The sequence below is a fragment of the Corvus brachyrhynchos genome, unplaced genomic scaffold (genome assembly GCF_000691975.1).
Source record: "Corvus brachyrhynchos isolate BGI_N302 unplaced genomic scaffold, ASM69197v1 scaffold17, whole genome shotgun sequence".
In the NCBI taxonomy this organism is placed as follows: Eukaryota; Metazoa; Chordata; class Aves; order Passeriformes; family Corvidae; genus Corvus; species Corvus brachyrhynchos.
Window position 1 is genome coordinate 12,729,023 of NW_008240046.1, and position 21,997 is coordinate 12,751,019.

General features: G+C 42.4%; 1 protein-coding gene across 4 annotated transcripts in view; it reads left to right on the forward strand.

Moving 5' to 3' along the window:
- Positions 1–21,723, forward strand: part of IRF2 (interferon regulatory factor 2) — a 41,063-nt gene extending 19,340 nt beyond the window's left edge. For all 4 annotated transcript variants that reach the window (XM_008641472.2, XM_008641474.2, XM_017744584.1 and 1 more), the window contains 7 exons: positions 3,740–3,839; positions 4,431–4,607; positions 6,588–6,634; positions 10,114–10,225; positions 13,094–13,258; positions 18,972–19,018; positions 20,377–21,723. In XM_008641472.2, coding sequence (XP_008639694.1) covers positions 3,740–3,839; positions 4,431–4,607; positions 6,588–6,634; positions 10,114–10,225; positions 13,094–13,258; positions 18,972–19,018; positions 20,377–20,688 — 960 coding nt within the window. In that variant the 3' untranslated portion in view covers positions 20,689–21,723. The remainder of the gene's footprint in view (positions 1–3,739; positions 3,840–4,430; positions 4,608–6,587; positions 6,635–10,113; positions 10,226–13,093; positions 13,259–18,971; positions 19,019–20,376) is intronic.
- Positions 21,724–21,997: the final 274 nt, after the last annotated feature.

Sequence of the window (21,997 nt, forward strand, 5' to 3'; positions counted from 1 at the left end):
CTGCCTAATCCTGAAATAATTTTTCTGCCTTGAGGTTTATTAAACTCCGATTCCCCACTTCTACCCTCTGATTTGGCATCAGTCTGGATTGCCTTTAGGATGCTCAATGAGATAATTGCACATCTGAGCATTTCTGTTTAAAAATGTTTAAACATTCATTCTACCAATGGATCATTAAACCAAAAATATTTCTGGTTCTACTGTGAATCCTGACCATAAACAAAGCCATGCATGGAATTAATGATACAGTGTCATGTGTATCACAGCCTGTTCTATACCCACAGAATCAACTTTGGAGGCTCTAGGATTTTAGGACTTGTATATTTTAATCAGAGTTTGGTAAAGGACAGTTCACAATTTAGAAAAGAAGGTGTGTCAGATTATCAAGAGAACGAAATTCGTGTGTGTGCACAGCTTTTAAGGAAATAAAATTTAAATATGAAACCATTCTGGGTTGACATTGGCTGGCTGCTCTTGGGGATTTTTTCCAAACTGAGGAAAGATTTAAACCTCTCTCAGTTAGAAATGTCAAATCAGGTACAGCTGACACTTAATTCCTTCCCCTACTGTCATTTCATCATTATACCTCCAGAATAAACCCATCCTGATAGGGCTTAAAAAATAAATACTTGTGTACCTCTCTGGTGAAAACATTATTCTGCTGCGTGACATGAAGGAGGAAGGGAATTTCTTTTCCTTCACAGAGAAACAAAACTGGGAGGTGTTAAGGAAACTACATAGTTCAGTAGAGGGTAGAGGTGATGTGAGGAGGGGGATTATGAGAGGTCAGTGTTCCTCATGGTCTGGAAAAGGAAATTAGAATGAAAACATTCCAAGTAGCTGTAACAGAGAGGCAACCTGCTGCTTTGATGGATGCGCGGAGTATTACCTTGGAGATGGATGCTGCTATTTAAGATTTGTCCTACGACTTTGTAGCTAGTGTGTGGTCTCATGCTCAAGCACTTGCTCCGAGCATTTTGTGATGCTAGAGTTCCAAGTTATCACAGATCACAGAACATTTTGAGTTGGAAGGGACCCACAAGGATCATCAAGTCTAACTCTTAAGTGAATGGCCCATGTGGGGATTGAAACCACAACCTTGGCATTAGTAGCACTGTGCTCTAACAAGCTGAGGTTTGATCTACTTTCCTTTTCATTCCTATTTCTAAGAATGTCACAGCTTTTCCCTTTTGGTGTTCCCACTGGAGTTTAGTAGCAATTCCTGTTACACTGCAAAATTTTTGTGGGTTGTGTTTTTGACTTCAGGTGAGGCTAATTTTTTAACAGAAACGTGAGACTCCTACACAAAAGTCCAGTGATGGAATGCTGTACCAGTCAGCACATGGTTTTCCAAGTTTGAGAGAAAGCACTGATGAGCCTTTTCCTGTTAAGGTCATTATTAGGCAGCATTGACTGAAGAAGAATATAGATAATGTTTGATAATGTGTGAAATGAAGAAGTAGTATTTAAATAGAAAGTATCCAGGTAAACTAGAGCAGAACACTCAAAACATGGTATTGATGTAATCAGCAGTCTTTGCAGGATTTCCGTGAAGATTAGGTATTTGATAGTCAATAAGAAAATTTGTATTTTCTGTATAGGTGTGTCAATTTATATATGTATTTTAAAATTATGACATAGCTTCTGTGATTTTGTTATTTGTGTTATAATTTGGTATAATTCCTGTGCTTCAAGACATCTGGGACTGGGAAGAGCTTTCCGTAATGAACAGAAGCACTGTAATGACCACTTAGACTGCTGTTGAGTGTCTTTGCACCTATTGAAGCAGTGAGTACAGTTGGTGGTGACAGGATGCTATGTCTGGAGTTTTGTTCAGTCTGCTAGGTTTTGAATTATTATATGGTCTATTTTAATCTGCTATATTCTTAAAGTTCTTGTTGATAGAAACTGTTTTCTATGGAAGTATGTTTTTTTTCTTCCCATGCTTATTATAGTCTATGGAAGAGTGAAGGCAGGGAAGCTTATTCTAGCTCTGATGAATATAGTAGTGTTGTGGACCACAAATAGTGGGTTTGAGGCTTTCTTTGGACTGCTTCGAGTTGGGGAAAGAAGTATCTCTTGATGATTTACTTATATGTAGAGGGAAGAGTAAAGAGGCAACAGAGATGTGAGAGAAGTGATGGAACTACATTAAGAGGAAGATTGAGAGTGAGGACTTGAGGGGAATGAGGAACATGTTAAATCAGTGCATTCACCGAATTAAAGATGAAGCCAAGTGAGAAGAATGCAATTCTGAACAAGTGAATATGACAGAAAGGATTAAAGACAAGAGTTGAAGGACGAAACACAGGCTCAGAAGAAGAAAAGATCACATGGGAAGGAAGGGAAATAAACCTAACCTCGTCATGAGTGAAATATTAACCAAACAGACAGGGAAGAAAAGTGGTTGTTGGGGGAAGGGGAAAGGGTGAAGGATTCCTCTCACCTGACCAGATACCTACAATGCAGTCATTTAAATGAGAGTTATTTGTACTAGAGTTATTTTGTAGTCAGTAGAGAGAAATAGGCTCTATTTTGTCTAGAGTTATTTGTAGTCAGTAGAGAAAATAAACTCTTTTAGGGTGAAATTCAAGCAGCATAGCTCAGGTGGCTGCTGGAGGAGGAGGGTGGATTTTGCCCTGGAAGTACTTTTCTCTTCACAGACTGATAATTCGATCTAAACCTGCAGTGGCAGAGTTTATAGTGCAAGATGTCTGCATGTAAAGCCAGATAAGAAGTATTCTTCCCAACAGGGGAGAATTGTGGAACAAGCTTTTTTTTGTGTATGGCTTTTCAGAAAAGAGCATGAAGAGTTCTGAAGCAGCCCTGTAGGTCATGACAAAGGAATTCATTACTGTGCTGTGTGACATAAAAGCACATCTGATCCAGCACCCTTTTGGCCTGGTATCCTGTGTGCTAAGTGCTTGTGGTAGGAGTGTAGGAAACATGCTGTTCAAGCTCTGAAAGCCATTGGGCCCCCAGAGCTGGAGCTACATCCTAAAACTATCATCTTAAATAGTTACCAGGGATCTTCCGTGATCCCTTGGGGAATCAGTTTATACTGACACCATGTAAGGCATGTCCAGATTTATCTGTGTGTTAAAAAAACAAATTTTAAAAAAAGGCTTCCTTTGCATTTCTTTAAGTGCACTTCTCTTTGGTCTGAAGTTTCTGAACTAAAATGTGTTCAGGTATCTTCAATGCACTACTTCATATGAGTGTGTCTGGTGTTTTTATCCCCACTGGAGAGATGTCTACAGTTGATATATTCTTATGTCTGTTTGCTTGGCATACAAATTTGCAAGATCTCTTTTCTTCACCATGCTAGTATTTACTGGCTGAATTCTAAATCCCTTGATTTTGCTCTGTTCCTGTAGTTATTTAGTTTCAGATCTATTTTTCCTAATCATAAAAGTGTTTGTGCTGACAAAACTAGCCTTTGTCTGAAAGTTTAGAAATGTGTAGTACTGCATGCTTTTTCCATGTGTCAGCTTGGAAAACCGCCAGGCTCATCTTCCATGAAGTGGCTTCTGAGTATTTCATATATTTGAACTGTATTCTGCTTTTGATGATGCCAGTGGATATTTTCCTGTTGATTTCAGTGACAGTGACACTGGGCTAGAAGGGAGCAAAACACTTTGAGATGCTGAAACTGTGCTTATAAATGAGTGACTTAAAGTCATCAGAAGATCCCTCAAGTCTATCAGTGTTGGCATTTCCTGTTTGTTTTCCCTTCCAGGAGAAGAAGATTTTTCAGATTCCCTGGATGCATGCCGCAAGACATGGTTGGGATGTTGAAAAAGATGCTCCCTTATTTAGAAACTGGGCAATTCACACAGGTATTAGAACTCTCTCTTTGCAGGACAGATTTTCACATTGTTTTCCCTTTTAAAGTTACATTTTCCTTCTTTCTTGTCTTTGCTTTTACTAACATGGAGAGTGAACTTAAGTTTCCAGTGCTAAGTGCTAAGTGCTTTTTTCAAGGCCTATGATACTCTCCAGCTCTACTGAAGTGCCGTAACTCATTTGCATTGAGGAACACAGTAAAACTTAATTGATTTAAATGTTAACAACATTGGGTTCCAAACTGTCAGGAGTAGAGCACAGTCAGTACTTTGTACACATAGGCCCTTAGGCTCTTTACGCCTTTGTATGGATTTTAGCCAGCTGTGCAAGCTTTTCCATGTTGTTATGGAGTCACATCTGATCTGCAGTGCCCTGGGTCTTTCTTGAGCACAAACTGTTCATCATCTGTTCTAGAAACATGCATGAGAATGAGATCACAGCAGTCTCTTGCAACCTCAGCTATTGTTTGAATGCTGTCATGGGAACCAAAGGCTGATAACCTTGAAGCTAACCTATGCTGTTATTAATTTGCCTTAGGTTTTCAATCACACGTCATGTGTGCCTAACTTTCTTTTCTTCCTTAGGAAAATACCAGTCAGGAGTAGATAAACCTGATCCAAAGACATGGAAGGCAAACTTCCGTTGTGCTATGAACTCCCTGCCTGACATAGAAGAAGTGAAGGACAAAAGTATAAAGAAAGGAAACAACGCCTTCAGGGTGTACCGGATGCTGCCGTTATCTGAAAGACCTTCCAAAAAAGGTAGAGGGGAGAGTTTGTCAACATGAAATGCTGTTGAGGGCATTGTGTTGAGAAAAACACCTGCTGCAGGTAGCTCAGTATGCAACAAGCCACCAATGCAAGCTGCATGTTGTGCCCTGGCTGGCTGGGAAATGAGTGGAACTTAGGAACAGCTGTATGAAAAATGGGCTACATTCAGAAGAGAGTATCAATGAGATGTGATACACCCAAGCTGTTGATATTTGTCTGTTAAAGCTGATGGAGTTGTGTTCAGAACCTAGTCCCAGGTCTCCTTCAGTCAAGGAAAATGGTTAGGGGCTATTAGAGGTCAGCACATCTAACTCAGTAGAGGTGATTCAGAATATGGTGGCAGACATTTTGGTATATTTTTCAAGCAAGGCTACAATTAAACTGTCTCTGTCTTGAGCTGAGTGAGAGCAGTACACTCTGCTCAGAGCATTAAACCACGGAACCATGTTGTTAGTTACAAAGACCATGAAAAACCAGCCCCCAGAGCACAATAATGGTGAAATGGGAAACTGAATCCCCAAATTTAGGGATTAAATCTCCTGCCTGCCAGGAGGAGACCTAACCAGCAGGTCAATCTCATGAGTATTTGGTTTCTTTCAAAGTAGAAACATCAGTTTATTTATGGCTCATTAGCTTTCTTATGGCTTCCTTACTGGTTTGTGCAGTAGAACAATGGTTTCCTTAGTCCTCTGGTATCCTGTGTTGTCTAGGATTTTGGATGAAAAGATAACCTGCAAACCAAACACATGGTGTTCCTCTAAAATTCTATTCAGTTCACCTGTAGCTCAGTTTGCTATTTTCTTAGATTGAAAAGTGAAAGGCAGATCTTCAGTTTAAGGTCAGTGTGACTGGAAATGATGAACCATGGCATTTTTGGGGCAGAATCATACTGTGAAAGGGACATCAGTGTGCAAAAGGTAGCACATTTGTTTTGAAACTCTTTCCAGTCTCTTGTCAGTAGTGTATCTTGTATGTTTAGGCACATTCCCCCAGACCATAACATGTCCCTTGGCAGTAGATTCCTGTAGGAACTACAAAAATTCTTCTTTAAAGCTGAGATTCTGGGAATGGGGGCTGTAGCAGGAGAAGATTCTGCAGAAAGTCCAGTTACTGTAAAACTCTGACACAGTTTGGGCCTCATATATATTTTCACATGCCATTATTTTATGGCACGTAGCTAAACTTATGTGTGGGAGCAAAAGAATTTCGCTGCAAACATTTCTAATTTTCAGTGGTATTGTGTAGTAGAGATGGGAGAAACTCCTGGGACACGTCTGTGCTAACAGTGGGGTAGAGCTGAGCTTGCACCAGCAAGTCTGAGCTTCTGCATCAGGTCAGAGCAGGGGCAGCAACACTGGGGTCTGCCAAGGCACATGACATTTTGTGAGGGTCACATGCTGTGTGGTTTTCTGGATTCCCAAGTCCAGTATGATTGCATAAACCACTTTTGCATGAATTGTAATATGTATTTCCCTACCAGGTTGCAACTATTTACAAAAATATTGGTTGAAGTTTATTGTGATCTCTTTTCACATTAAATCAATTAACAATCTCTCTTTTCCTATAGCTACAGAGAAAATGTCAGAAATGTGATGAGACATACATTTTGATTTTTTTTTCTCTTCAAGAGTATTTTTCTCCCCCTTCCTTTTTTTTTAACAGGCCTTGTTTTTTGTCATTCTTCCATATTTTTCACTTTGATTTTTTGACTGCCATTGCTTTCCTTGGTCCCACAGTGGTTGTCTTTGTAGCCTTTTAAAAAAGAAACACAAAGCGAGAGCATTCAAGGTGAAGTTTTTGCTGCCCAGGCCTTAAGTGAAGGGTAAAATGAAGCAAAATGTGTTCTCCCTTAACTAGAAAGTCCTGCCATTTGGAGGCACACTTTGGGGCTATTTGTTGGTAAATACAGAAAGTGTGAAGGAAAACTCATGGCACACAGGACTTTATGAAATCTTCCTTCTGTTGTTGCAGGAAAAAAAACGAAGTCTGAGAAGGATGACAAATTCAAACAAATTAAGGTAAGAAGTGGCTGTTTAATACTGCGAGAGCTTGTGAACATGATCTGTTGCAAGTATTTTTTAATAGCTCCAACAGTATATTGTGGTGGGTACTTGTCAATGCTTGTGGTTTGGTTAAGTAACTACAGTTACCCAGGATGTTTGGGGCTGGTTTTTTGAAATGTGAAAGCTGTTAAAGCCATGACTTACATCATCAATGGACACAGCCCTTGTGCTACAATGCCTGGAGGTTGGAAAACTGGCACTCAGCAATACATTTGCCACTTGTTTGTCTCTGTAAGGCGAAATACAGTAATTATGGAAGGAATGCTTCTGAACAATAGAGCTACCTTTCAGAGCAATTAATTTCTGTGCGTAAGGCATTGGAAATTCCTTCTCATTTAGGCAAGGGTCAGAGCTGCACCTTGTGCTCATGTTTTGTCAGTTAGAAGGCCTCAGCTGTAAAGCTCCTCCATCACAGCCTGAGATTTCTGCTTGTTCAGAGCATCGACCGAGACTGATGTCCGCTGTCCCTGAGGAACATGGCGTTTCCTAGCTTTCACACCTCTGCCAAGGACCTCTGTGAGGTGGTCAGTATCACACACCAGCAGGGTTTAGCCCACCTTCAATTTTTTTTAAAAAAAAGCAAATCTCAGAGATTTCAGACTCTCACCTTTCAGTAAAATTGGTGTCCTTGGGCTGTGTGTAGCAGCTGTGTCTACAGTGGAAGGGCAGCTTGGTCCCCTGCTGCTCACTTGTGAAGGGCTGTGCCAACCATGCCTGGGTTCAGGCTCTGCAGTCTCTGGCCAGGAGGTTCTCTGGGCCAGGTGAACCCAGAAATCTGGGAAAAAGTCCTCCACTGAAATTGGGTTCAGAAGGCAGGTGCTGCCCCAGGAATTGTGACTTGTGGAGTTACATGTTACAATGCTATGACTTTTAAATTGTCTTGAAGGAACCACTTTTAAACTATCCTATTTGGATCACACAGCCACACGTGGTTGTTATAAAGTGACTCTGATGGTGGCTGATGTTCAGAGGGAGCCAGTGAAACTGCTTTGGTCAGAGCAGAGCAGTGTGTCAGCACATACACATACCTACCAGTGATACCTACTGTTAGTTCTTGCAGCTTTGAGCTGGGTATTCTTGTCTGTTCCCCCGTTCTGACAGATGTGTGCAGTGGCTAGCCTGGGTTTTAAAAGAGGTGCTATTTCCATACTCGGCCACTCTTAGGCTGACTGTTGAATGTTGAAGGCTGTAGTAGAGAAGAAGGGTGGTAGGTGAATTAAAGCAAATGCACATTTCTGAGCATGAAAGCTGCTTATAATTGCTTTGCTTGGTGATGTGAATTCCTGAGACCAGAGTTGCATGTTTTGGACACCTTACAGTTACCTTGAAAAATCTCTTTTAGTGGAGCCCAGTGGGAGGCTACTCCATGGTTTGCCTGGTAACTGCAATGGGGTGATAGCAGCAGAGGGAGAAGCTGAGAATCTGAGCAGAGATCTGCAAAGGGACTTCAGCATAGCAAGAGCCTTTCAGTGAACTTCCCATTGTTGCCACTGCTGGACCCTGTGGGCACTCACAGCAATTACTAGTGGGTTGAGCTTGAGCAGGGTGCTCAGGGCACTCACTGCTTGTCCCTGTGGATGTGAGTCCTGGACCTTACCAAATCCCTGCTCCACATTAGCAGAGGTGCAAGCAAGTCTCCCACCCCACAGATAGGTCTCCTATCACTGGGCTTTTGGGCAAGCAGTGTCTGTCATTATAATTCATTAAATTCATTAAAATTGTCAATAATGGGAAGGAAATGGAAATATCAGAGCAGCCCAGATACAACCAGTCTCTTTCTTTTGAAACAAAGGACTGAACTGAGGTCTAGTTCCTACTTTATGCTAGATGTATCCTTTTGACCATGCAGCTCTACATTGAGAGACATTTTTTAAATCTTAGTGACAGCTTTCCCCATGCATTTACCTTAAGCTAGACATCTGGACACTGAACATTTAGGTGATGTAACACCAACTGTGCCAGCATCCAAGTCTCTTTCTGGATCTGGCACCACCACCTGAGTTCCAAGACGCCTATTTGTTTCTGGAGCTTGAAAGGGGCTACTAAATAAACTTCTCTGTAATCAGCCTCAGTAAAGTTGAGCAAGTGCTGCATGCACAGTGTTTCTATGGGGGCTGTTTTGTTTGCTGTGTTGCACAACACCAGATACTCAGGGCTCCAGTGTGCAGCTCTAACCTATCTCTGCGGTCGTGATCCTCAATGGATCAATAGCAGCTAATTTTATCTTTTCCAGTTCTCCAAGTCTTTGACCTGTGGGCCAGCACAACTGGTGCAACTCCTCAAAGACCTAGTTGCCATTAACACTTAACTTTGCACCCTTCTGATGTGCCATGGGACGTTGGGACAGGGTGCATGTTTGCCTTGCTTTAGTATCTGGGAAGGTTCTTGTATTGAAGTGACAATTCTTTTAGAGTAGATCACAATGACAGCATGTGACATCCAGAAAAAAATCTGTCACAGTGCCCCCAGTATTTTGTCCCAAAGATAACAGTTCATATGGTTAGCACTGGGATGGGCTGGCACCACAGGTCCTGAGGCTCACCTTTGCCCTGCCTTTGATGAAATGCTTTAGAGCCCTGAAAATGAGCACAGCATGGACAGCTCTGCACCTCTCTGCAGGTGTCTCTGGCTCAGCAAGTGGGGGACAACTTGCAGCCTTGCAGGGCTGGCAGAGTAAAAATAAAAGACTTTAGACATTGTAACCAATAAACCTGTGAGAGAGTCAATACCAGGCAGGAAGTTGCACATGTAGAATAATCCTTTTAAAAAAATCCTGAGTTTATGGAATTAATTTTTTTGGTGTCTACTCTGAAGGGATTTTTTTTAGATTCCCACTTGGGTGTACCAGGCTTACAGAGATGCATCTTGTAGAAAGCTCGGTCTGTGTAGAACAGGTGGTGTTTTCCCAATGCTGTTGCCCTGTGGTAATGTTTATGATGTGATCTAAAAGGCTGTATTTAGTGTAAACACTTTGGTTTGCTTTCAGGTTTGCTGTAGAGAAAAATTAAGGCTAGAATTTAGTAATTGCTGTACAGGAACTAAGGCTTCCTTTCAGAAGGTGCAAAGAGATAGAGCTTATTTGGAAGGGACTGAGGAGGAATATTAAATAGACTACCATTTTAAAGCAGTGTTTCTTCCTTGTTTGTTTCAAATGTTAATCTCTTGTAGTAAATAGCTTACTACTTCCTTGCTCTCAGAAGGATTATTCTAAATTTGAAAATTAAAAAGAGCTGTCATTTCAAAGCACAAGATACAGAAATGAAGTTTTCGCGAGCTTCTCTCAGAGAAATATTCATTCTAAGACAGTGTCTCGCAAAGAGCAGGGGGTATATGGCAGGCAGAAGTGATGGGATTTATTACCACCTCAGAACAAAGAGATGAACTGTCTCCTAAAATAAAGCAATGCTGACCCAACTGTACTGTTTTCATTCTAGCAAGAGCCAGTTGAATCATCTTTTGGGATTAATGGGCTAAATGATGTAACTTCTGACTATATCCTGTCCTCCAGTATAAAAAATGAAGTTGACAGTACAGTGAACTTTGTAGGTAAGTACTCCTATGCTTTTTTTACACACACAGGTGACTTCAAAAACCCTTCTGGTCTGCAGACTTATCTTTCCATCAGCATCTTGCACTTCAGGGAATGCCACAGTTGCAGTCAGGTAGACCCATTTTTCAGTAGCCTAGGCCATGCAAGATTGTGGTTGCAGGTCAGCCCCATCACCTTGCAGAGACAGTGAGCAGTACTGTGGCAGTGTGGTGGTTCCCTTGACAGTAAAGCACTTACAGACACTCTAAGTTGGCATTTCACGATGTGGACTTATTCCACAGGGTAGTCCTCAGCCATGAGGAGACTGTAGTCAATGTCGTGTGGGAGATAAACTGCAGTCAGATGGCAGTTTCCCATTGCTTAAAGCAGAGCTTTGTATAGAATACCATTTTATTTGGAAGTTCAAACCAGCAGGCAAAATGTAGAAAGTTGGTTCTTTTTACTGACACCTCAGTAGCAGAGGTAGTTTTTAACATCACTGAGCTTACAAAAAGGATCATTGAAGACTGCATTTAGAAACCAGTACATTAGAAATGAGCTGTCATCTCAACATGTGAATAATTGGTCCTCAGTAGAATAATTGGACTGGGTTTTGACAGGTGTTTTTTGGCTGAGATTGTCATTGCAGCAAGACCTCCTAGTAATATGACCCACATACCATTTTGTCTCGAATTCCACTTTTAAATATGACAAATATGTTAGTATTCTGCTTGGAGAGATGGCAGAAATCATGTACAGTGACTATTTTTGATCCCCATTTCTTAGGTCACAGGGCTTTGCATAGTCATTCCCCTGAAGTACTTGTGTGGCTGAGAAGTTTGTGAGTAGTTTTGCTCTATTTATGCCAGTTCATTTAATAGGGTGTTGCTTTGTAAGAGTATTAGAGCATGCTTGTTGCTCCTCCTGTTATAATTTGAAGGAGTAGCACCGTAGTGCTATCAGTGCTTCCAGTTCACTGACTGAGGATTGAGTAGGGAACTGTCATCTAGTGTTGTTTAATTATTGAGATGTGAGGTGTGCTGCTTATCCAGACTGGAGAAAGAAGTGGTTATTTAGGTTGCAGAAAGGATTTTAATGTAAACAGGGAGGAAAAGGTATACTAGAATTGTTCTGCAGAAAGATGGGTAATCAGCAAGAGGGGATGAAAGACAAACAGCACCCTGCAGAGTTTCTGACATACATGCAGCTCACTGGAAGCTGTGGCATATTGCCCAAGTGAGCAGTAGTTTTTGCTGTGTATTTTATCTCTCAGGGTGGGTAAGAATTTGTCAGGTATTGAGGAAAAAGATAAAATAGTGCAGATGACCTGCTCATACCCTGAGTGGGTTGCGCAATATTGGTCTCTCCCAGATAAAAAATTAACTGTGTGTGCTCTTGCACCACTCTCACCACACTCAGTAAAAAGCTGGTTTTTTCAGAACCAGGAAAGGTGAAATAAAGGGGAAACAGAATATCTGAAACATAACTGTAGTAATTGTAGTGATTCAACTTTTAAAAAGTCTATCTGGTATGCATGTAATCTTCTTTATGCTGGCATTCTTTCTTAAAAGACACATCTAAGTTTTGGAGACTTTCCGGTGGTTACCTGGCACTTCACAAAGCAAAATAATATGCAGCTTTTCCCTGAGAAAAATACCTGTCGCTTTTCTTTTTCAAAAAGCCCTGTCTTAAGATAGAATGCAGGAGTGGATTGTGTGTATAGACATGTGCGTTCTTGTTTATTTATCTTAGTTCATGCAGGAATAGATGCTATCTTTTGACTTTTTCAAATTTAATAATTAATATACTCAGGTTACTTAACCTTAAGAATTGCAAGATCTATTGTATTTCATTGCTTACATGCTTTTCCCCTCATGGGTCAAGAAAAAAATTGACTGTTTGACCAATACAGCATTGTGTTTGCACAGAGTTTAGCCTTATGTTCCTTTTGAAGCTTTATGTTCAGTGAAAGAGTATCTATAGTCTTTCTCTTGGATAACCATGGTTTCAGGTTAGATATCCTCTGAGATGGCTCCATCCCTGTGCATTCTTCTGATCTAACTCACGGTTTTCAGTTCTGTGCGGGATTAATGCATTTGTCATGTGTTCATGCTACTGAGATTAAAGGAAGAGTTGTACAAGACAGAGGAAATTATGTCAAGCAGCTTCAGAGAAGTGAGATTCGGGCTTTCACCATACTTCTGCTTTGCTCAGTAATTTTTTTGTACCTTGGTTTGTCAACCTTTTTCAAAAGATTGTTGTGTGGAGTAACTAATGCCTGCAAAGCATTTCAGGACCCTTGGAAAGCATCCATGGTTGCTTCACTTTGTACAAATAAGTCATGGTCCTTAGATATTAAATTTCATTGGTATTTTAGTATTAAATATCATGTGCCTGAGGGAATAGGAAACCCCTCTGTTAATAACAAACTGAACTGTAGCTTTCTGTCACAGACCATGTGGATTACAGGTACAACTGTGATATGCTATCTAGCATCGATGGCATTGCGAGGGTCAGTGAGAATAGGTATCTAACTGGAGCAGAAATTTTTCATAGATTCATGTCATATGTACTCCAGAATCCCACAATGTTTTGCTTGATCCCGTGGCCAGGTTTTTGCATGCCAGTTCTGGTCTTCTGTTGTATAGTTTACATGAGAGCATTCAGAGGCCATGGGATGTTGGCAGCTTGCTCTTTGAGGATCGCAGATTTCCTTTAGAACATGGAAACTTATACCCACTGAAAGCAGGTGGTGGGCATGGAAAAAAGTACTGAGACTATTGAAGACTCAGTCAGATACCAAGCAGGCTCCATGGGCAGGCTCTTAGAGATTCAACAGGGTCGAGATATTGTCAGTAATCAATTTTGTTGTTTCTAACCCAAAGTTGTAGGACAGCCGCACCTTGATGGCAGCAGTGAGGAGCAGGTGATAGTTGCCAATCCTCCTGATGTTTGTCAGGTCGTAGAAGTGACAACAGAAAGTGATGAACAGCCCCTCAGCATGAGCCAGCTGTACCCTCTACAAATCTCCCCTGTCTCATCCTATGCAGGTAAGCAACTTGGCATTTCTTTACACTCCTTTTTCTGGAAATGTTTGGAAGATATTGGGGTAAGGAGGGCTCTTCCAGGGTAGCTAACAAAGATTCAGGAATGTGTACTCATCTGCCTTCTGAATTGTTAATGAAACTCAAAAGCACACAGTCCTCTGCTCATTTCCTTGAGAAACAAATTGACAGATCTGAGGTTGGTAAATGTGAGCTGAGGGTTTTAGCCTGTGAGTAATGGAAAAAGAACTTTTTTAGATATAATGCAGAGGTCTTTTAGAAGGAGATTTTCAATGGTACAAATGATATGCCCCTGCCTTACTAAAGATTAAAGGTCTTTTTTGCTCTGTGTTTACTCAGTGTCTAACACAGTGTGCAGTGCTAAAGGCTGCACTAATGGTACACACGCAGATATGGAGCTGAGGGCCCAGGGGTAGTGGATCTGTCTTGTTGCAGATTAGAACAGCCATATAGTGACTGATAACAAGTGATCTTGCAAGCAGCAGAGCTGTGGACATCTGGCTTCCAACGTCTGCCTCCCATCTGGATTCTCTGATACCCAAAAAGAGGATGAGATAACAGGCTTTCCCCTGCCCCCAGTGAGGGTGGTTATGGTTTCTCTTTTCATCTAGCTCCTTCTTTTCATATAACTGTTAGGAAGTTAAGAGTCTTTGGCACTCATTTATTCCTTATCCAAGTCTGACAGTGTGTTCAGAAGTTTTTAGGGGAGAGCAGACTCAAATGTACATGCAGACATGCTATATAGAGTCCCCACAATCATATAAGCCTTATTTCATAGGAAGCAGGACAAAGCCACATTTGAAAGTAGAAAAAGTTTCAGATCCACCTGTCCTTTCTGTTTTAACATGGTGCTAGTTTGCAAGCCTTAGGAGACTGGGTAGAAACACAAATGTCATCTTTTAAGGCAAATTTAAGTATAAATTGTTCTCCATGCATTTTATTATTTTACACATGGTTTTTGCCTTTGACTTATTAGACTGAAATTACTTCCAGACATATTTTTATAAAGTATGTATTTAGTAATTTTTATCTTTGGGACTAAGTGAATGATGTTCTTTTGGATAGTCTCCACTGTTAATCTCACATGTTGATAAATGGTTATGCTTTCCAGTGTGTTTAGTCTGCAGTAACCAAAGCATTCAGAAGACTTATGCAAAGCATAAGGCAGGGATATATGACAGTACTTAAATTTATTAGCAGCAGGGAGACAAGCACCTTTGAAACATTTTTCCTCTTTACAAATATGTCTTGGAAAACTTTTCCATCTACACAATCATTACAATGATGCAATCTTTTAACTTCAGCTATAGAATGTAAATTCTTGAAATGCAAACAGGAGTCACTGTCTTGGTCTGGAACTCATGGTGGTTTTTTGGACTGGAATGATAGAGAAGGGTGGTCTGGTAACCACCTTGACAAGAGCAAATCATGAGCTACCTGCCCTAAGGTCATTGCAACCAGCCTGCATCAGGAAAATGAAGGATGACTGAAGTACTTCTGCTACTCCCTCATGCTGTCTTAGTACCTTGGCGGCCTTCAGCTGTCCTTAACTTATACCCAGACCTGCTAGCCCAAAACTCACATAACAGAATTTCATTCCACTGGCATGCTTTTGAGTGCATCTCAAGGCAGCTCTTGATGATCCTGGCTGCTGTAGCTAGAGGCCAGAAAGAGGTGGAGTACTGCAAGGGTCTGTCCTGGGACAAGTCTTATTTAATATATCAATGAGGAGACGTGTTTGTGAACTTGACAGGTGATACCAAATAGGGCACACCAGTTGCTATGTTTGAGGACAGAGCCATCATCCAGAGAGTCCTGGAGAGATTGCAGGAATGGGTCAGAAGAAACCTTATGAAATTTAGCAAGGGCACTTATGAAGTCCTGTGCGTAGGAAGGAAGAGCTCTTTGCAGCAATAGTGGCTGGGGCCTATAGTATGGAGAGCAGGTCTGCAGAAAGGTGGGTAGGCAGTGAGCTGAGCATGAGACACTAGGGCATCTCAGCCACGGAGAAGGCCACCAGTTTTCAGGAACATGGCCAGTAGATCTAGGGAAGTGATTATCATCTCTACACAGGACTAGATGCGCTACTTTCAAAGTACTGCATCCAGTCTTGAGCTCCCCAGTCCAAGAAATTTACAAACAAACTAGAGCAAGGGCAGAGAAGGGCTACGCAGGGTATGGGCTCTCACTCTGTGAGAAGATAGAAGGACTGGGGCTTGTTCAGCCTGGAGAAGAGATGGATTTGAGGACTTCATAGCAGGCATCCCTGCCTCTACCACAGGGATGTTTCCACAAGGCAGAGCCAGGCTCTTCACAGCAGTGCATGGTACGAGGATGAGAAACAGCAGGCTAAATTGAAACAAGAAAGCTCGGGACAGCTGGATATAGGAAAAAATATCACCTGTTTCACCACAAGGACAGTCAGGCAGTGGAGCAGGATACTCAGAAAGATTGTGCTGCCTCCATCCTCAGAAGTTTTCAAGACCTTGTCACGATCCGCTAATGCAAGCGGGGGTCGTGATGGTTCGTTTATCGATCTCAGAGTGTAAAAGGACACAAGAGATTTCAGTTTTAATCAAAACAGTGCACCTTTATTAAGTGCCCACAACACAGTAATGCAATAGAAGAGAGTAAGAGAGAGAGAGAGAGAGAGAGAAACAAAGTAGAGAGGGGGAAAAAGAGGGGCAATAGCTACCAACGGATGAGACGAAGTCCTCGTGGTCTTCCACCAATAGATTCGTCTTCTTTCTGTGGGGAGATCTCCGATCTCGGTTATTTTAGAAGGTCCCTTTATAATCCTTTTCAGAAGCGAGGGGTAACTGGCCAAGAGGTTGGGAAATCTACAGCCATTGTTATGGGGCCCGTTGCTTTGGGAAACAGGTACAGGACAGACGTACAAGACAGGTGTACTGGAGAGGTGTACAGGACAGGTCATTCCTTTCTGCTTCAGCGCAGTCCTTCCCGCCTGGGCAGCAAGAACGGCGCAGTCCATTGCGACCTGCACTAATTTTCCTCAGGAATGCGTACCAGTTCCCAGTGGGCACACCCGTAGGCAACACTTGGCAGACAATCCCACCTCAGCCAGGCCAGGACTGCTGTGTTCAGTCTCTGTCTTCGGCGATGATCGTGAGGCAGATGAGGGATTTTCGGACCGTCTCTTACAGACCTGTAGGGATAAGGCCTCCAGCAACCTGATCTAGTCCTGTAGCTGCCTCTGCCTTGAGCAAGAGGTTGGGCTGTAGACCTCCTGAGGTCCCTTGCAGCCTGAATTGTTCTATGAACCACTCTTTTTTTTAAGGATGTATTTGCCCTTGAGGTCGGAGCGAGGACAGGAGTCTGTGTTAGAGCCCTGAAATTTCTAGGACACTCTTGTGACTATTTCTGCTCTGTCTTGCTCCACACAGACCTTATAGAACCACAGGAGCCTTGGCCCTGTGCTTGTGGGTTTGCTCTGTCAGGTGCCCCTGGCTGAATGGCAGGAAAGAGTATCACCATAACAGCTGTGCAGGAACAGTTAGTTGAGCTCTTCTAAAACAACAACCAACAAAAGTCGCCAGCTATATCAGCTGTCCTACATAAATCTGGTTTATTTCAAAGGAACTCTGGTTCCTTTCTGAGGTTACTCAGGCAAATGATGTGAGTCACCCATGTGAGTTTTTCATATTTCCACTGATGTCTATGAAATCCGCTGGTTTTTAGTACTGAGGCTGTTGTGAGCCGCCTGTTGTGTTTGACACTGATTCAAATACCCTTCTTGATAAAAATAGCCTCTCTAACTTTCCATGCCTGAGTGGCCAGCTTCCCTGGCTTTGCTAACTACAGTGCTATCTCTTGCTCAGCATTTTGTTATGTATGAACACCAAGGATAGATTCCTTTTCAGCTGCATCACTCTGTTTTTGTTGTGACATGCTTCTTCATGTCAAGGAATCTCTGTTGCTTCTCTCTGAGTGGATTCCTTCTATTGGTTCTATCTTCAGGGCCATTTCTACTTTGTGTGAATTAATTTTTCCTCTCCTCCCCCCAGGATGGCTTAATTAGCCAGCTTAGTCACATTGGCACATCTTTCTCTGCCTGGATCAGTGAATGAGAAGGCCTGCAATGCATTAACTGCACAGAGCATTGCAGTTAGATTTAGTGTTTTGGACTGTTCCTCTGCTGCACACTGCAGTGGAGACTCTGACACAGGAGAGGTGCTGGCTTTGGAAGCAGCAGTCTGGAGAAGCTGGGCTGGAGTAGAAGGACTTCGGGTACAGTTTAGATCCTGGGGTCTGAAAGAGTGATTCAGCCCATTGGTTTACAGCCTTCTGCCTAAACCTAATGCTTAGCCAAGTCTTGAGAAAATGGCAAGGTACTGCCAGTCTCTCTGAAGATCTGCAGGGCACAATCCATGAGGCATAATCCATGCACTCTTAGCGCTCTAGTTATGTCCAGTGCAGAACATGAGGTTGGTCTCTGGGAAGGCAGGGTTGCAGGGCCTGTGCAAAGCAGTTTGCATGGACTAAAATGCATGACACAGAGCTGAGAGTGAAAGATGGGCTTCAGAGCTGTCTTGCCTGCTATGATAATTCATCACATCATTCCTTGAATTGTGTGATTTCTGTGTTCCTTGTGGATGAGCCGTATCTGTGCAGCTCTGCTGTGGGAGTTGGAGTGTTGTTATCCTGATAGATGCCTGGGGTTATCCTCCCAGGAAAAAAGACACAATGGTTCAAAACCCCACAAGCTGAAGGGAACCTGCAATTCAGGCCTCCACTGGGTTGGTCTCAGCAACCAGTGGCTATGCTGAAGGCACCAGCCATCGCTGCATACTGAAAAGAGGGGTGGGTTTGTGTCCTGTCTCAGATATATCTGAGGCACAGCAGTCTGAACCACCCACCATGCCTGACCCTCAGACAGTAGGAGACCTGTCTTCAGACACATGTAGGCTTGAAAATACAGTAAAAATTCCTGGATTTCAGGCTCTTCTGCAAGGGAGGGATGCAGCTGCAGGAGGATGGCTGTCACACTGGAACTGTGCCCCTGTATTTGTGCTCTGGTTGAATTGATGAGGGTGAGGGAGGCCATGTGCAGTGGGGGGAGGTGATGGAGCTGGAGACTGTAGTATTGCCACTTGCTCGAGTGGAGAGTGAAGGGTTGAGAAATAGGCTGGAGAGTGATAGCAAAAGCAAAACTATACCAACTGTACCAGAGTATATCAACAGTAATAAAGACCCAGAACTGACAACAAGCCCTTGAGGTGGCAGGTTGAGATAACAGTTCATGAAACAAAACCACATTTATCTCCTCTAGGATGGAGTTGTTACTGATTTTGCAGGGAGATAAAGATTTGGACAGAACTTTGTCCATTGCAGGGCCTGGAGCAGCTGTAGAGGGGCAAGGGAGAGGGGGCATCCCCTGCTTGCTGGAGATTCTGCCCAGAAAGCACAAATCCACTTCTTCCCTCTCCATTGCTGTCTGTTACAGGATATAGTTATGTTAACTGTGATAACCATGTGCATTTACCCTAGTTGTTCAAGGCAGCTGTGCTGTCTTGCCCTGCTGTGGCAGGGTCTCCATGCTTCTCCATTGTTTTCTGGTTGTTTGACTTGACTTTGTTTGCTTCCACTTGTTGGATGTACATCAGGCCTCTTGAGCTGGAATTTGTTACTATAGATAGAATAGCATGAGTTTCATTTTTGTTTCTATTTTGCTTGACAGAAAGTGAAACAACTGACAGCATTCCAAGCGATGAAGAAAATGCAGAGGTAGGTGCTTTCTGGATTTTTAGCAGTCTGGGCCAAGGTCTCAAGATCTGTGTCCTGAGATATTTTTCCCCCTTCTCCATTTGCAATTCTGTCTACCAGTGGAATATTCATTTTGGTAATAGCTGGGGGAGAAAAGCAGATCAGGAAGGTTCAGGGGATACAGATATTTGGATGATCATCACAGAATTAATATCTACAAATTCATTTCTCCTCATCTGTCCAAACTACAAGATTAATTTGCATAATAAGATGTTCTGCGAAGCCATCAACAGTGCCAGCTAGTTTGCTAATATGATGCATTGGCATTGCTGGGTAGCAAGTATTTTATCTTGATTGAAAACTTGTTCACTTTGTTTTCCTTAAATGGCACCTGATCTCATATAATTGGAGGAAATGCTTACACATGTGACTGAAACAAAGCTTGAATGTTTGAGGTATGTGGGGCAGAAGGCTTTCCTGTGCAGTCAGTTGGGTATTGCTAGGTGAAAGGAATCCATGGGGAAAATAACCTGAGCTACCCATATACAAAAACACCACTTGCCTTTTATTTTGGGGCTGCCATCAAGTGACCAGACCTACCGATCCCCATGTGTACTTAGAGGCCAAGGGAAGCTCACTGAGGGCTCTTGGATGCCCTGTGCTCCAGCTGCATTTTTACATAAGGCCTTTTGCAAAGCTCTCTCCTGCTGTGTCTCCCGCTGAAAGCTCTCTGAATGCTCCTTCTTGGAGGATCACCCTGGAGGCTGTGCATCTGTATAATGACACGGCTGACCCACCTGGTCTCTCATGCCTTGGCTGGGGTGGAACTGCAAGTAGTGACTCCACAGACCTCCTTTGACAGAACATGCAGTATCTGTGGTGGGCAAACAACAGGATGCTCATCTTCCCTTGGTGAACTTCCTCCCTGTGATGAGGGATGCTCTGTCAAGTGATAGTGGTTTCCCAGCAGCCTCGCCTGTATTGCTAGTTTGAGTAGTGTTGGGTCTCTGTGCCTGCCTCTTGGCAGGAAGATGCTCTCTCTGGTAACAGAGGAGACACTACCATTTGGAGTTCTAAATGTCTGCATCCATTTTTTGTCTCTGGCATACTGGGAATAAGGCCTTATTTTCCATTCAGAAGAGCAGGTAGTGCCTCCTGAGTGCTGGAGAGACAGCAAGAGTTAAGCACATGACTTCAGAAAAGAAGAAATGGCTGAGAGCAAAGACATTCTAAGGCAGTGGCTAGAGGCTCAGGCTCTTAGAGATGGGGTAATTTCTGTGGAATTTGTGGATATTTCTATCTTCGTCTTGTTACTTGGAGTACTTCACAAAATTGTGTTCACTCATAAAGTCTTCCCTTCTTTCTTCCCCCATTTCTAGGGACGACTTCATTGGCAGAAAAAAAACATTGAAGGCAAACAGTATCTCAGCAATCTAGGAATGAGGAACACTTCTCATATGCTTCCCAGCATGGCAACTTTTGTAGCCAACAAGCCTGACCTCCAAGTCACCATCAAAGAAGAAAGCTGCCCACTGCCTTACAATAGCTCCTGGCCTCCTTTCCCAGACATCCCTCTGCCACAAGTAGTGTCCACAGCCTCCACAAGCAGCAGCCAGCCAGACCGTGAGACACGGGCCAGCGTCATCAAGAAAACATCAGACATCACCCAGTCGAGAGTCAAGAGCTGCTAAGCCTTTGACAGTGTGTTTTTTTAGCTTTGTTTTGTTTGGTTTTGTATTTTACGTTTCTCTAAGAGAGGTTCATCCCTTGACGCACACAAGACAAATCCGAAGGTAAAGCCTTGGCAATATAGAACATTGCTGTGTCCGACTCCAGTGTCGGAGTGTTTTTAACTCAGGACTCCAGCCATCAGTATGTATACCTGAACCCATATTTCCAAGGTTGCTACATAGGAAAACAACCCAAGAACTTTGGCCCACTCACAGGTTCCAGTGTTTCATAAGAGGACCAACTGACCACAAGGGAAGTGGTGCTGCTGCGCTTCTTGCTGTCAAGGCTGTGATGGAACTGAAAGCCTCAGAATGGGAGAGAAAATGTGAACTAGCTGGAATATTTTTAAATAAAGAAAAATTTATTGTGAATATTGTACATAGTGCAGTACTAGCAAAGTTGCAGTCTGCTTCTGCACCTTATTAAGAAAGCACTTACAAAAGGCCTTTTATTACCTTGCTCTACTTAATGGCACATTGAAGGTCCCTCTCCACCTGTATTCTTTTCCAAGGCTATTCTTACTAAAGTGTCTTTAAAGAATAGAGGAAAGGAAAGGAAGTTAAAACTTTCCATGTGGATTTCATATGTTCTGAGACTGCTTTCATCATGTTTGTTTCTAATCTGCTATGCTTGAATGCCGCGTGGTACAATAGGAAAAAAAAAGAAACTTATTACAGAGATATTATGCAAATTCCCAGATTTAAAAAAGAAGAAAAATACTCTAATTCTAACCAGAGCAAGCTTTTTTATTTTTTATACAGGGGAATATTTTATTCAAAGTAAAATTCTAAAGTGAATATAATTTTTTTTAATCTTTTCTACAGCAAAATTTATAATTTTAAGATTCAGTCCTTGGTTATCAGCAGTTATGACATTCTTGTGGCACATTTTTTTTTTAATTTTGTAAAGGTGAAATAGCTTTTATGAGCTCATGTAGCAATCAGATTATCCTGTGGATTGATAATAAATATGGTATATAGTTAAATTTTTAATAATCCTCTTGCTTGTCTCTCATTTTTAATCTTTCAGAAGTCCCAGATGGCATGGGTTTGATAGGTGAATGTGACCTCTCAGAGTGAGCAATTAGCTTAAGCTGCCTTTACAATTTCTGGAGCACCCATCCAACAGGATGGGAAGTACTGTGCTTGAGGCAGCTCAAGGTAGAAAGAGCAACTAGAACTTAAAGGTGACTTACTCAAGCTTGGCCTCAAATGTAGAGGTTGGGAGTTGGGGCACCTCTTCAACTGTTATTCCATGGGCTGGGTTTTG